We start from the raw sequence: 18,650 nt of genomic DNA, 5'->3' as shown, positions 1-18,650 counted from the left end.
AACTGACACAACAACTGAGGCCCCAACAACAACTGAGACACAAACTACAACTGTTGCTCTAGAAACAACTGAAGTATCAACAACAAATACTGCTTCAACAACAAGTGAAACAACAACTTCGGCCACAACAACAACTGAGATCCCAGCAACAACTGACACAACAACTGAAGTACCAACAACAATTGCTGCTTCAACAACAAGTGAAACAACAACTTCAGCCACAACAACAACTGAGATCCCAGCAACAACTGACACAACAACTGAGGTCCCAACAACAACTGACACAACAACAACTGACACAACAACAATTGAGACACAAACAACAACTGAGGTCCCAACTACAACTGACACAACAACTGAGGCCCCAACAACAACTGAGACACAAACTACAACTGTTGCTCTTGAAACAACTGAAGTACCAACAACAACTGCTGCTTCAACAACAAGTGAAACATCAACTTCGGCCACAACAACTGATGTCCCAGCAACAACTGACACAACAATTGATGTCCCAACTACAACTGACACAAAAACAATTGAGACACAAACAACAACTGAGGTCCCAGCAACACCTGACACAACAACTGATGTCCCAACTACAACTGACACAACAAAGACTGACACAACATCAACTGACACAACAACAGCTGAGACACAAACATCAACTGAGGTCCCAACTACAACTGCTGCTTCAACAACAAGTGAAACAACAACTTCGGCCCCAACAACTGATGTCCCAACTACAATTGAGACAACAACAACTGACACAACATCAACTGACACAACAACAGCTGAGACACAAACAACAACTGAGGTCCCAACAACAACTGAGACACAAACTACAACTGTTGCTCTAGAAACAACTGAAGTATCAACAACAACTGCTGCTTCAACAACAAGTGAAACAACAACTTCGGCCACAACAACAACTGAGGTCCCAACAACAACTGCTGCTTCAACAACAAGTGAAACAACAACTTCAGCCACAACAACAACTGAGGCCACAACAACTGATATCCCAGCAACAACTGACACAACAACTGATGTCCCAACTACAACTGACACAACAACCACTGACACAACAACAACTGACACAACAACTGAAGAAACAACAACAACTGCTGCTTCAACAACAAGTGAAACAACAACTTCGGCCACAACAACTGATGTCCCAACTACAACTGACACAACAACAACTGACACAACAAAGACTGACACAACAACAACTGACACAACAACAATTGAGACACAAACAACAACTGAGGTCCCAACTACAACTGACACAACAACTGAGGCCCCAACATCAACTGAGACACAAACCACAACTGTTGCTCTTGAAACAACTGAAGTACCAACAACAACTGCTGCTTCAACAACAAGTGAAACAACAACTTCAGCCACAACAACTGATGTCCCAACTACAACTGACACAACAACCACTGACACAACAACAACTGACACAACAACTGAAGAAACAACAACAACTGCTGCTTCAACAACAAGTGAAACAACAACTTCGGCCACAACAACTGATGTCCCAACTACAACTGACACAACAACAACTGACACAACAAAGACTGACACAACAACAACTGACACAACAACAATTGAGACACAAACAACAACTGAGGTCCCAACTACAACTGACACAACAACTGAGGCCCCAACATCAACTGAGACACAAACCACAACTGTTGCTCTTGAAACAACTGAAGTACCAACAACAACTGCTGCTTCAACAACAAGTGAAACAACAACTTCAGCCACAACAACGACTGAGGTTCCAGCAACAACTGACACAACAACTGAGACACAAACTACAACTGTTGCTCTTGAAACAACTGAAGTATCAACAACAACTGCTGCTTCAACAACAAGTGAAACAACAACTTCGACAACAACAACAACTGAGATCCCAGCAACAACTGACACAACAACTGAGGTCCCAACAACAACTGCTGCTTCAACAACAAGTGAATCAACAACTTCAGCCACAATAACAACTGAGGTCCCAGCAACAACTGACACAACAACTGAGGTACCAACAACAACTGACACAACAACAACTGATACAACAACAATTCAGACACAAACAACAACTGAGGTCCCAACTACAACTGACACAACAACAAAGGCCCCAACAACAACTGAAACACAAACTACAACTGTTGCTCTTGAAACAACTGAAGTACCAACAACAACTGCTGCTTCAACAACAAGTGAAACAACAAATTCGGCCACAACAACTGATGTCCCAACTACAACTGACACAACAACAACTGACACAACAACAACTGACACAACAACAATTGAGACACAAACTACAACTGTTGCTCTTGTTACAACTGAAGTATCAACAACAACTGCTGCTTCAACAAGTGAAACAACAACTTCGGCCACAACAACAAATGAGGTCCCAACAACAACTGCTGCTTCAACAACAAGTGAAACAACAACTTCAGCCACAACAACAACTGAGGCCACAACAACTGATATCCCAGCAACAACTGACACAACAACTGATGTCCCAACTACAACGGACACAACAACAACTGACACAACAACAATTGAGACACAAACAACAACTGAGGTCGCAGCAACAAGTGAAACAACAATTCCGGCCACAACAACTGATGTCCCAACTACAACTGACACAACAACCACTGACACAACAACAACTGACACAACAACTGAAGAAACAACAACAACTGCTGCTTCAACAACAAGTGAAACAACAACTTCGGCCACAACAACTGATGTCCCAACTACAACTGACACAACAACAACTGACACAACAACAACTGACACAACAACAACTGACACAACAACAATTGAGACAAAAACAACAACTGAGGTTCCAACTACAACTGACACAACAACTGAGGCCCCAACATCAACTGAGACACAAACCACAACTGTTGCTCTTGAAACAACTGAAGTACCAACAACAACTGCTGCTTCAACAACAAGTGAAACAACAACTTCAGCCACAACAACAACTGAGGTTCCAGCAACAACTGACACAACAACTGAGACACAAACTACAACTGTTGCTCTTGAAACAACTGAAGTATCAACAACAACTGCTGCTTCAACAACAAGTGAAACAACAACTTCGACAACAACAACAACTGACATCCCAGCAACAACTGACACAACAACTGAGGTCCCAACAACAACTGCTGCTTCAACAACAAGTGAATCAACAACTTCAGCCACAATAACAACTGAGGTCCCCGCAACAACTGACACAACAACTGAGGTACCAACAACAACTGAAACAACAACAACTGATACAACAACAATTCAGACACAAACAACAACTGAGGTCCCAACTACAACTGACACAACAACTGAGGCCCCAACAACAACTGAGAAACAAACTACAACTGTTGCTCTTGAAACAACTGAAGTACCAACAACAACTGCTGCTTCAAGAACAAGTGAAACATCAACTTCGGCCACAACAACTGATGTCCCAACTACAACTGACACAACAACAACTGAGACAACAACAGCTGAGACACAAACTACAACTGAGGTCCCAGCAACAACTGACACATCAACTGAAGTCCCAACAACAACTGACACAACAACAATTGATACAACAACAATTGAGACACAAACAACAACTGAGGTCCCAACTACAACTGACACAACAACTGAGGCCCCAACAACAACTGAGACACAAACTACAACTGTTGCTCTTGAAACAACTGAAGTACCAACAACAACCGCTGCTTCAACAACAAGTGAAACAACAACTTCAGCCACAACAACAACTGAGATCCCAGAAACAACTGACACAACAACTGAAGTACCAACAACAACTGCTGCTTCAACAACAAGTGAAACATCAACTTCAGCCACAACAACAACTGAGGTTACAGCAACAACTGACACAACAACTGAGGTCCCAACAACAACTGCTCCTTCAACAAGTGAATCAACAACTTCAGCCACAATAACAACTGAGATGCCAGCAACAACTGATGTCCCAACTACAACTGACACAACAACCACTGAGACAACAACAGCTGAGACACAAACTACAACTGAGGTCCCAGCAACAACTGACACAACAACTGAAGTCCCAACAACAACTGACACAACAACAACTGATACAACAACAATTGAGACACAAACAACAACTAAGGTCCCAACTACAACTGAGACACAAACTACAACTGTTGCTCTTGAAACAACTGAAGTACCAACAACAACTGCTGCTTCAACAACAAGTGAAACATCAACTTCGGCCACAACAACTGATGTCCCAACTACAACTGACACAACAACAACTGAGACAACAACAGCTGAGACACAAACTACAACTGAGGTCCCAGCAACAACTGACACAACAACTGAGGTCCCAACTACAACTGACACAACAACTGAGGCCCCAACAACAACTGAGACAGAAACTACAACTGTTGCTCTTGAAACAACTGAAGTACCAACAACAACTGCTGCTTCAACAACAAGTGAAACAACAACTTCGGCCACAACAACTGATGTCCCAACTACAACTGACACAACAACAACTGAGACAACAACAGCTGAGACACAAACTACAACTGAGGTCCCAGCAACAACTGACACAACAACTGAAGTCCCAACAACAACTGACACAACAACAACTGATACAACAACAATTGAGACACAAACAACAACTGAGGTCCCAACTACAACTGACACAACAAATGAGGCCACAACAACAACTGAGACACAAACTACAACTGTTGCTCTTGAAACAACTGAAGTACCAACAACAACTGCTGCTTCAACAACAAGTGAAACAACAACTTCAGCCACAACAACAACTGAGATCCCAGCAACAACTGACACAACAACTGAAGTACCAACAACAACTGCTGCTTCAACAACAAGTGAAACATCAACTTCGGCCACAACAACTAATGTCCCAACTACAACTGACACAACAACTGAGGCCCCAACAACAACTGAGACAGAAACTACAACTGTTGCTCTTGAAACAACTGAAATATCAACAACAACTGCTGCTTCAACAACAAGTGAAACAACAACTTCAGCCACAATAACAACTGAGATCCCAGCAAACACTGACACAACAACTGAAGTACCAACAACAACTGCTGCTTCAACAACAAGTGAAACATCAACTTCGGCCACAACAACTGATGTCCCAACTACAACTGACACAACAACAACTGAGACAACAACAGCTGAGACACAAACAACAACTGAGGTCCCAACAACAACTGAGACACAAACTACAACTGTTGCTCTAGAAACAACTGAAGTATCAACAACAACTGCTGCTTCAACAACAAGTGAAACAACAACTTCAGCGACAACAACAACTGAGGCCACAACAAGTGATGTCCCAGCAACAACTGACACGACAACTGATGTCCCAACTACAACTGACACAACAACAACTGACACAACAACCATTGAGACACAAACAACAACTGAGGTCCCAGCAACAACTGACACAACAATTGATGTCCCAACTACAACTGCTGCTTCAACAACAAGTGAAACAACAACTTCGGCCACAACAACTGATGTCCCAACTACAACTGACACAACAACAACTGACACAACAACAACTGACACAACAACAATTGAGACACAAACTACAACTGTTGCTCTTGTTACAACTGAAGTACCAACAACAACTGCTGCTTCAACCTCAAGTGAAACAGCAACTTTGGCCACAGCAACTGATGTCCCAACAACAACTGACACAACAATTGATGTCCCAACTACAACTGACACAACAACAATTGAGACACAAAAAACAACTGAGGTCCCAGCAAAAACTGACACAACAACTGAAGTACCAACAACAACTGCTGCTTCAACAACAAGTGAAACAACAACTTCGGCCACAACAACTGATGTCCCAACTACAACTGACACAACAACAACTGAGACAACAACAGCTGAGACACAAACAACAACTGAGGTCCCAACAACAACTGAGACACAAACTACAACTGTTGCTCTAGAAACAACTGAAGTATCAACAACAACTGCTGCTTCAACAACAAGTGAAACAACAACTTCGGCCACAACAACAACTGAGGTCCCAACAACAACTGCTGCTTCAACAACAAGTGAAACAACAACTTCAGCCACAACAACAACTGAGGCCACAACAACTGATATCCCAGCAACAACTGACACAACAACTGATGTCCCAACTACAACTGACACAACAACAACTGACACAACAACAATTGAGACACAAACAACAACTGAGGTCGCAGCAAAAACTGACACAACAACTGAAGTACCAACAACAACTGCTGCTTCAACAACAAGTGAAACAACAATTCCGGCCACAACAACTGATGTCCCAACTACAACTGACACAACAACCACTGACACAACAACAACTGACACAACAACAATTGAGACACAAACAACAACTGAGGTCCCAACTACAACTGACACAACAAATGAGGCCCCAACATCAACTGAGACACAAACCACAACTGTTGCTCTTGAAACAACTGAAGTACCAACAACAACTGCTGCTTCAACAACAAGTGAAACAACAACTTCAGCCACAATAACAACTGAGATCCCAGCAAACACTGACACAACAATTGAGGCCCCAACATCAACTGAGACACAAACCACAATTGTTGCTCTTGAAACAACTGAAGTACCAACAACAACTGCTGCTTCAACAACAAGGGAAACAACAACTTCAGCCACAACAACAACTGAGGTCCCAACAACAACTGAGACACAAACTACAACTGTTGCTCTTGAATCAACTGAAGTACCAACAACAACTGCTGCTTCAACAAGTGAAACATCAACTTCGGCCACAACAACTGATGTCCCAACTACAACTGACACAACAACTGAGGCCCCAACAACAACTGAGACACAAACTACAACTGTTGCTCTTGAAACAACTGAAGTACCTTCAACAACTGCTGCTTCAACAACAAGTGAAACAACAACTTCAGCCACAATAACAACTGAGATCCCAGCAAACACTGACACAACAACTGAGGTACCAACAACAACTGCTGCTTCAACAACAAGTGAAACATCAACTTCTACCACAACAACTGATGTCCCAACTACAACTGACACAACAACAACTGAGACACAAACAACAACTGAGGTCTCAACAACAAGTGAAACAACAACGTCGGCCACAACAACAACTGAGGTTCCAGCAACAACTGACACAACAACTGAGGTCCCAACAACAAGTGACACAACAACAACTGACACAACAACTGAAGTACCAACAACTGCTGCTTCAACAACAAGTGAAACATCAACTTCGGCCACAACAACTGATGTCCCAACTACAACTGACACAACAACAACTGACACAACATCAACTGACACAACAACAATTGAGACACAAACAACAACTGAGGTCCCAACTACAACTGACACAACAACAGAGGCCCCAACATCAACTGAGACACAAACCACAACATTTGCTCTTGAAACAACTGAAGTACCAACAACAACTGCTGCTTCAACAACAAGTGAAACAACAACTTCAGCCACAACAACAACTGAGGTTACAGCAACAACTGACACAACAACTGAGGTCCCAGCAACAACTGACACAACAACTGAAGTACCAACAACAACTGCTGCTTCAACAACAAGTGAAACAACAACTTCGGCCACAACAACTGATGTCCCAACTCCAACTGACAAAACAACAACTGACACAACAACAACTGACACAACAACTGAAGAAACAACAACAACTGCTGCTTCAACAAAAAGTGAAACAACAACTTCGGCCACAACAACTGATGTCCCAACTACAACTGACACAACAACAACTGACACAACAACAACTGACACAACAAAAACTGACACAACAACAATTGAGACACAAACAACAACTCAGGTCCCAACTACAACTGACACAACAACTGAGGCCCCAACATCAACTGAGACACAAACCACAACTGTTGCTCTTGAAACAACTGAAGTACCAACAACAACTGCTGCTTCAACAACAAGTGAAACAACAACTTCAGCCACAACAACACCTGAGGTTCCAGCAACAACTGACACAACAACTGAGACACAAACTACAACTGTTGCTCTTGAAACAACTGAAGTATCAACAACAACTGCTGCTTCAACAACAAGTGAAACAACAACTTCGACAACAAGAACAACTGAGATCCCAGCAACAACTGACACAACAACTGAGGTCCCAACAACAACTGCTGCTTCAACAACAAGTGAATCAACAACTTCAGCCACAATAACAACTGAGGTCCAAGCAACAACTGACACAACAACTGAGGTACCAACAACAACTGACACAACAACAACTGATACAACAACAATTCAGACACAAACAACAACTGAGGTCCCAACTACAACTGACACAACAACTGAGGCCCCAACAACAACTGAGAAAAAAACTACAACTGTTGCTCTTGAAACAACTGAAGTAGCAACAACAACTGCTGCTTCAACAACAAGTGAAACATCAACTTCGGCCACAACAACTGATGTCCCAACTACAACTGACACAACAACAACTGAGACAACAACAGCTGAGACACAAACTACAACTGAGGTCCCAGCAACAACTGACACAACAACTGAAGTCCCAACAACAACTGACACAACAACAATTGATACAACAACAATTGAGACACAAACAACGACTGAGGTCCCAACTACAACTGACACAACAACTGAGGCCCCAACAACAACTGAGACACAAACTACAACTGTTGCTCTTGAAACAACTGAAGTACCAACAACAACCGCTGCTTTAACAACAAGTGAAACAACAACTTCAGCCACAACAACAACTGAGATCCCAGCAACAACTGACACAACAACTGAAGTACCAACAACAACTGCTGCTTCAACAACAAGTGAAACATCAACTTCGGCCACAACAACTGATGTCCCAACTACAACTGACACAACAACTGAGGCCCCAACAACAACTGAGACAGAAACTACAACTGTTGCTCTTGAAACAACTGAAGTACCAACAACAACTGCTGCTTCAACAACAAGTGAAACAACAACTTCAGCCACAATAACAAATGAGATCCCAGCAAACACTGACACAACAACTGAAGTACCAACAACAACTGCTGCTTCAACAACAAGTGAAACATCAACTTCAGCCACAACAACAACTGAGGTTACAGCAACAACTGACACAACAACTGAGGTCCCAACAACAACTGCTGCTTCAACAAGTGAATCAACAACTTCAGCCACAATAACAACTGAGATGCCAGCAACAACTGATGTCCCAACTACAACTGACACAACAACCACTGAGACAACAACAGCTGAGACACAAACTACAACTGAGGTCCCAGCAACAACTGACACAACAACTGAAGTCCCAACAACAACTGACACAACAACTGAGGCCCCAACAACAATTGAGACACAAACAACAACTGAGGTCCCAACTACAACTGACACAACAACTGAGGCCCCAACAACAACTGAGACACAAACTACAACTGTTGCTCTTGAAACAACTGAAGTACCAACAACAACTGCTGCTTCAACAACAAGTGAAACAACAACTTCAGCCACAATAACAACTGAGATCCCAGCAAACACTGACACAACAACTGAAGTACCAACAACAACTGCTGCTTCAACAACAAGTGAAACATCAACTTCGGCCACAACAACTGATGTCCCAACTACAACTGACACGACAACAACTGAGACAACAACAATTGAGACACAAACAACAACTGAGGTCCCAACTACAACTGACACAACAACTGAGGCCCCAACAACAACTGAGACGCAAACTACAACTGTTGCTCTTGAAACAACTGAAGTACCAACAACAACTGCTGCTTCAACAACAAGTGAAACATCAACTTCGGCCACAACAACTGATGTCCCAACTACAACTGACACAACAACTGAGGCCCCAACAACAACTGAGACAGAAACTACAACTGTTGCTCTTGAAACAACTGAAGTACCAACAACAACTGCTGCTTCAACAACAAGTGAAACAACAACTTCAGCCACAATAACAACTGAGATCCCAGCAAACACTGACACAACAACTGAAGTACCAACAACAACTGCTGCTTCAACAACAAGTGAAACATCAACTTCGGCCACAACAACTGATGTCCCAACTACAACTGACACAACAACAACTGAGACAACAACAACTGAGACAGAAACTACAACTGTTGCTCTTGAAACAACTGAAGTACCAACAACAACTGCTGCTTCAACAACAAGTGAAACAACAACTTCAGCCACAATAACAACTGAGAACCCAGCAACAACTGACACAACAACTGAAGTACCAACAACAACTGCTGCTTCAACAACAAGTGAAACATCAACTTCGGCCACAACAACTGATGTCCCAACTACAACTGACACAACAACTGAGGCCCCAACAACAACTGAGACAGAAACTACAACTGTTGCTCTTGAAACAACTGAAGTACCAACAACAACTGCTGCTTCAACAGCAAGTGAAACATCAACTTCGGCCACAACAACTGATGTCCCAACTACAACTGACACAACAACAACTGTGACAACAACAGGTGAGACACAAACTACAACTGAGGTCCCAGCAACAACTGACACAACAACTGAAGTCCCAACAACAACTGACACAACAACAATTGATACAACAACAATTGAGACACAAACAACGACTGAGGTCCCAACTACAACTGACACAACAACTGAGGCCCCAACAACAACTGAGACACAAACTACAACTGTTGCTCTTGAAACAACTGAAGTACCAACAACAACCGCTGCTTTAACAACAAGTGAAACAACAACTTCAGCCACAACAACAACTGAGATCCCAGCAACAACTGACACAACAACTGAAGTACCAACAACAACTGCTGCTTCAACAACAAGTGAAACATCAACTTCGGCCACAACAGCTGATGTCCCAACTACAACTGACACAACAACTGAGGCCCCAACAACAACTGAGACAGAAACTACAACTGTTGCTCTTGAAACAACTGAAGTACCAACAACAACTGCTGCTTCAACAACAAGTGAAACAACAACTTCAGCCACAATAACAACTGAGATCCCAGCAAACACTGACACAACAACTGAAGTACCAACAACAACTGCTGCTTCAACAACAAGTGAAACATCAACTTCAGCCACAACAACAACTGAGGTTACAGCAACAACTGACACAACAACTGAGGTCCCAACAACAACTGCTGCTTCAACAAGTGAATCAACAACTTCAGCCACAATAACAACTGAGATGCCAGCAACAACTGATGTCCCAACTACAACTGACACAACAACCACTGAGACAACAACAGCTGAGACACAAACTACAACTGAGGTCCCAGCAACAACTGACACAACAACTGAAGTCCCAACAACAACTGACACAACAACTGAGGCCCCAACAACAATTGAGACACAAACAACAACTGAGGTCCCAACTACAACTGACACAACAACTGAGGCCCCAACAACAACTGAGACACAAACTACAACTGTTGCTCTTGAAACAACTGAAGTACCAACAACAACTGCTGCTTCAACAACAAGTGAAACAACAACTTCAGCCACAATAACAACTGAGATCCCAGCAAACACTGACACAACAACTGAAGTACCAACAACAACTGCTGCTTCAACAACAAGTGAAACATCAACTTCGGCCACAACAACTGATGTCCCAACTACAACTGACACGACAACAACTGAGACAACAACAATTGACACACAAACAACAACTGAGGTCCCAACTACAACTGACACAACAACTGAGGCCCCAACAACAACTGAGACGCAAACTACAACTGTTGCTCTTGAAACAACTGAAGTACCAACAACAACTGCTGCTTCAACAACAAGTGAAACATCAACTTCGGCCACAACAACTGATGTCCCAACTACAACTGACACAACAACTGAGGCCCCAACAACAACTGAGACAGAAACTACAACTGTTGCTCTTGAAACAACTGAAGTACCAACAACAACTGCTGCTTCAACAACAAGTGAAACAACAACTTCAGCCACAATAACAACTGAGATCCCAGCAAACACTGACACAACAACTGAAGTACCAACAACAACTGCTGCTTCAACAACAAGTAAAACATCAACTTCGGCCACAACAACTGATGTCCCAACTACAACTGACACAACAACAACTGAGACAACAATAACTGAGACAGAAACTACAACTGTTGCTCTTGAAACAACTGAAGTACCAACAACAACTGCTGCTTCAACAACAAGTGAAACAACAACTTCAGCCACAATAACAACTGAGAACCCAGCAACAACTGACACAACAACTGAAGTACCAACAACAACTGCTGCTTCAACAACAAGTGAAACATCAACTTCGGCCACAACAACTGATGTCCCAACTACAACTGACACAACAACTGAGGCCCCAACAACAACTGAGACAGAAACTACAACTGTTGCTCTTGAAACAACTGAAGTACCAACAACAACTGCTGCTTCAACAGCAAGTCAAACATCAACTTCGGCCACAACAACTGATGTCCCAACTACAACTGACACAACAACAACTGAGACAACAACAGCTGAGACACAAACTACAACTGAGGTCCCAGCAACAACTGACACAACAACTGAAGTCCCAACAACAACTGACACAACAACAATTGATACAACAACAATTGAGACACAAACAACGACTGAGGTCCCAACTACAACTGACACAACAACTGAGGCCCCAACAACAACTGAGACACAAACTACAACTGTTGCTCTTGAAACAACTGAAGTACCAACAACAACCGCTGCTTTAACAACAAGTGAAACAACAACTTCAGCCACAACAACAACTGAGATCCCAGCAACAACTGACACAACAACTGAAGTACCAACAACAACTGCTGCTTCAACAACAAGTGAAACATCAACTTCGGCCACAACAACTGATGTCCCAACTACAACTGACACAACAACTGAGGCCCCAACAACAACTGAGACAGAAACTACAACTGTTGCTCTTGAAACAACTGAAGTACCAACAACAACTGCTGCTTCAACAACAAGTGAAACAACAACTTCAGCCACAATAACAACTGAGATCCCAGCAAACACTGACACAACAACTGAAGTACCAACAACAACTGCTGCTTCAACAACAAGTGAAACATCAACTTCAGCCACAACAACAACTGAGGTTACAGCAACAACTGACACAACAACTGAGGTCCCAACAACAACTGCTGCTTCAACAAGTGAATCAACAACTTCAGCCACAATAACAACTGAGATGCCAGCAACAACTGATGTCCCAACTACAACTGACACAACAACCACTGAGACAACAACAGCTGAGACACAAACTACAACTGAGGTCCCAGCAACAACTGACACAACAACTGAAGTCCCAACAACAACTGACACAACAACTGAGGCCCCAACAACAATTGAGACACAAACAACAACTGAGGTCCCAACTACAACTGACACAACAACTGAGGCCCCAACAACAACTGAGACACAAACTACAACTGTTGCTCTTGAAACAACTGAAGTACCAACAACAACTGCTGCTTCAACAACAAGTGAAACAACAACTTCAGCCACAATAACAACTGAGATCCCAGCAAACACTGACACAACAACTGAAGTACCAACAACAACTGCTGCTTCAACAACAAGTGAAACATCAACTTCGGCCACAACAACTGATGTCCCAACTACAACTGACACGACAACAACTGAGACAACAAAAATTGACACACAAACAACAACTGAGGTCCCAACTACAACTGACACAACAACTGAGGCCCCAACAACAACTGAGACGCAAACTACAACTGTTGCTCTTGAAACAACTGAAGTACCAACAACAACTGCTGCTTCAACAACAAGTGAAACATCAACTTCGGCCACAACAACTGATGTCCCAACTACAACTGACACAACAACTGAGGCCCCAACAACAACTGAGACAGAAACTACAACTGTTGCTCTTGAAACAACTGAAGTACCAACAACAACTGCTGCTTCAACAACAAGTGAAACAACAACTTCAGCCACAATAACAACTGAGATCCCAGCAAACACTGACACAACAACTGAAGTACCAACAACAACTGCTGCTTCAACAACAAGTGAAACATCAACTTCGGCCACAACAACTGATGTCCCAACTACAACTGACACAACAACAACTGAGACAACAACAACTGAGACAGAAACTACAACTGTTGCTCTTGAAACAACTGAAGTACCAACAACAACTGCTGCTTCAACAACAAGTGAAACAACAACTTCAGCCACAATAACAACTGAGATCCCAGCAACAACTGACACAACAACTGAAGTACCAACAACAACTGCTGCTTCAACAACAAGTGAAACATCAACTTCGGCCACAACAACTGATGTCCCAACTACAACTGACACAACAACTGAGGCCCCAACAACAACTGAGACAGAAACTACAACTGTTGCTGTTGAAACAACTGAAGTACCAACAACAACTGCTGCTTCAACAACAAGTGAAACAACAACTTCAGCCACAACAACAACTGAGATCCCAGCAACAACTGACACAACAACTGAAGTACCAACAACAACTGCTGCTTCAACAACAAGTGAAACATCAACTTCGGCCACAACAACTGATGTCCCAACTACAACTGACACAACAACAACTGACACAACATCAACTGACACAACAACAGCTGAGACACAAACAACAACTGAGGTCCCAACAACAACTGAGACACAAACTACAACTGTTGCTCTAGAAAAAACTGAAGTATCAACAACAACTGCTGCTTCAACAACAAGTGAAACAACAACTTCAGCCACAACAACTGATGTCCCAACTATAACTGACACAACAACAACTGACACAACAACAACTGACACAACAACTGAAGTACCAACAACAACTGCTGCTTCAACAACAAGTGAAACAACAACTTCGGCCACAACAACTGATATCCCAACTACAACTGACTTAACATCAACTGACACAACAACAACTGACACAACAACAATTGAGACACAAACAACAACTGAGGTCCCAACTACAACTGACACAACAACTGAGGCCCCAACATCAACTGAGACACAAACCACAACTGTTGCTCTTGAAACAACTGAAGTACCAACAACAACTGCTGCTTCAACAACAAGTGAAACAACAACTTCAGCCACAATAACAACTGAGATCCCAGCAACAACTGACACAACAACTGAAGTACCAACAACAACTGAGACAGAAACTACAACTGTTGCTGTTGAAACAACTGAAGTACCAACAACAACTGCTGCTTCAACAACAAGTGAAACAACAACTTCAGCCACAACAACAACTGAGATCCCAGCAACAACTGACACAACAACTGAAGTACCAACAACAACTGCTGCTTCAACAACAAGTGAAACATCAACTTCGGCCACAACAACTGATGTCCCAACTACAACTGACACAACAACAACTGATGTCCCAACTACAACTGTTACTCTTGAGGTCCCAACTACAACTGACACAACAACAGCTGAGACACAAACTACAACTGTTGCTCTTGTTACAACTGAAGTACCAACAACAACTGCTGCTTCAACCTCAAGTGAAACAACAACTTCGGCCACAACAACTGATGTCCCAACTACAACTGACACAACAAAAACTGACACAACAACAATTGAGACACAAACAACAACTGAGGTCACAGCAACAACTGACACAACAACTGAAGTACCAACAACAACTGCTGCTTCAACAACAATTGAAACAACAACTTCGGCCACAACAACTGATGTCCCAACTACAACTGACACAACAACAACTGACACAACAACAACTGACACAACAACTGAAGTACCAACAACAACTGCTGCTTCAACAACAAGTGAAACAACAACTTCGGCCACAACAACTGATGTCCCAACTCCAACTGACACAACAACTGAGGCCCCAACAACAACTGAGACACAAACTACAACTGTTGCTCTTGAAACAACTGAACTACCGACAACAACTGCTGCTTCAACAACAAGTGAAACAACAACTTCAGCCACAATAACAACTGAGATCCCAGCAAACACTGACACAACAACTGAATTACCAACAACAACTGCTGCTGCAACAACAAGTGAAACATCAACTTCGGCCACAACAACTGATGTCCCAACTACAACTGACACAACAACAACTGACACAACATCAACTGACACAACAACAGCTGAGAAACAAACAACAACTGAGGTCACAGCAACAACTGAGACACAAACTACAACTGTTGCTTTAGAAACAACTGAAGTATCAACAACAACTGCTGCTTCAACAACAAGTGAAACAACAACTTCGGCCACAACAACAACTGAGGTCCCAACAACAACTGCTGCTTCAACAACAAGTGAAACAACAACTTCAGCCACAACAACAACTGAGATCCCAGCAACAACTGACACAACAACTGAAGTACCAACAACAACTGCTGCTTCAACAACAAGTGAAACAACAACTTCAGCCACAACAACAACTTCAGCCACAACAACTGATGTCCCAGCAACAACTGACACAACAACTGATGTCCCAACTACAACTGACACAACAACAACTGACACAACAATAATTGAGACACAAACAACAACTGAGGTCCCAGCAACAACTGACACAACAACTGAAGTATCAACAACAACTGACACAACAACTGAAGTATCAACAACAACTGCTGCTTCAACAACAAGTGAAACAACAACTTCGGGCATAACAACTGATGTCCCATCAACAACTGACACAACAATTGATGTCCCAACTACAACTGACACATCAACAACTGAGACACAAACAACAACTGAAGTACCAACAACAACTGCTGCTTCAACAACAAGTGAAACAACAACTTCGGCCACAACAACTGATGTCCCAACTACAACTGACACAACAACAACTGACACAACAACTGCTGCTTCAACAACAAGTGAAACAACAACTTCGGCCACAACAACTGATGTCCCAACTCCAACTGACACAACAACAACTGACACAACAACAACTGACACAACAACAATTGAGACACAAACAACAACTGAGGTCCCAACTACAACTGACACAACAACTGAGGCCCCAACATCAACTGAGACACAAACCACAACTGTTGCTCTTGAAACAACTGAAGTACCAACAACAACTGCTGCTTCAACAACAAGTGAAACAACAACTTCAGCCACAACAACTGATGTCCCAACTCCAACTGACACAACAACAACTGACACAACAACAACTGACACAACAACTGAAGTACCAACAACAACTGCTGCTCCAACAACAAGTGAAACAACAACTTCGGCCACAACAACAACTGAGATCCCAGCAACAACTGACACAACAACTGAAGTACCAACAACAACTGCTGCTTCAACAACAAGTGAAACATCAACTTCGGCCACAACAACTGATGTCCCAACTACAACTGACACAACAACAACTGACACAACAACAATTGAGACACAAACAACAACTGAGGTCCCAGCAACAACTGACACAACAACAACTGACACAACAACAATTGAGACACAAACAACAACTGAGGTCCCAGCAACAACTGACACAACAACAACTGACACAACAACAATTGAGACACAAACAACAACAGAGGTCCCAGAAACAACTGACACAACAACAACTGACACAACAACAATTGAGACACAAACAACAACTGAGATCCCAGCAACAACTGACACAACAACTGAGGTCCCAGCAACAACTGACACAACAACTGAAGTACCAACAACAACTGCTGCTTCAACCTCAAGTGAAATAACAACTTCGGCCACAACAACTGATGTCCCAACTACAACTGACACAACAACAACTGACACAACAACAATTGAGACACAAACAACAACTGAGGTCCCAGCAACAACTTACACAACAACTGATGTCCCAACTACAACTGTTACTCTTGAGGTCCCAACTACAACTGACACAACAACAGCTGAGACACAAACTACAACTGTTGCTCTTGTTACAACTGAAGTACCAACAACAACTGCTGCTTCAACAACAATTGAAACAACAACTTCGGCCACAACAACTGATGTCCCAACTACAACTGACACAACAACTGAGGTCCCAACAACAACTGCTGCTTCAACAACAAGTGAAACAACAACTTCGGCCACAACAACTGATGTCCCAACTACAACTGACACAACAACAACTGAGGCCCCAACATCAACTGAGACACAAACCACAACTGTTGCTCTTGAAACAACTGAAGTACCAACAACAACTGCTGCTTCAACCTCAAGTGAAATAACAACTTCGGCCACAACAACTGATGTCCCAACTACAACTGACACAACAACAACTGACACAACAACAATTGAGACACAAACAACAACTGAGGTCCCAGCAACAACTTACACAACAACTGATGTCCCAACTACAACTGACACAACAACAACTGATGTCCCAACTACAACTGTTACTCTTGAGGTCCCAACTACAACTGACACAACAACAGCTGAGACACAAACTACAACTGTTGCTCTTGTTACAACTGAAGTACCAACAACAACTGCTGCTTCAACCTCAAGTGAAACAACAACTTCGGCCACAACAACTGATGTCCCAACTACAACTGACACAACAAAAACTGACACAACAA

The 18,650-nt window shown here is 42.7% G+C and overlaps 1 protein-coding gene across 1 annotated transcript; it reads left to right on the top strand.

Moving 5' to 3' along the window:
• Positions 1 to 748: 748 nt before the first annotated feature.
• Positions 749 to 1,255, top strand: LOC137132012 (salivary glue protein Sgs-3-like; the record flags this gene model as incomplete). Its single annotated transcript, XM_067514015.1, has 1 exon — positions 749 to 1,255. A coding segment is annotated over one exon (507 nt), but the record flags the coding sequence as incomplete, so codon positions are not given.
• Positions 1,256 to 18,650: the final 17,395 nt, after the last annotated feature.

Source organism: Channa argus, chromosome 8 (assembly GCF_033026475.1).
Source record: "Channa argus isolate prfri chromosome 8, Channa argus male v1.0, whole genome shotgun sequence".
Classification (NCBI taxonomy): Eukaryota; Metazoa; Chordata; class Actinopteri; order Anabantiformes; family Channidae; genus Channa; species Channa argus.
Note: the sequence above shows the minus strand (reverse complement) of the source record. Positions and strands in the feature narration are given on the sequence as shown.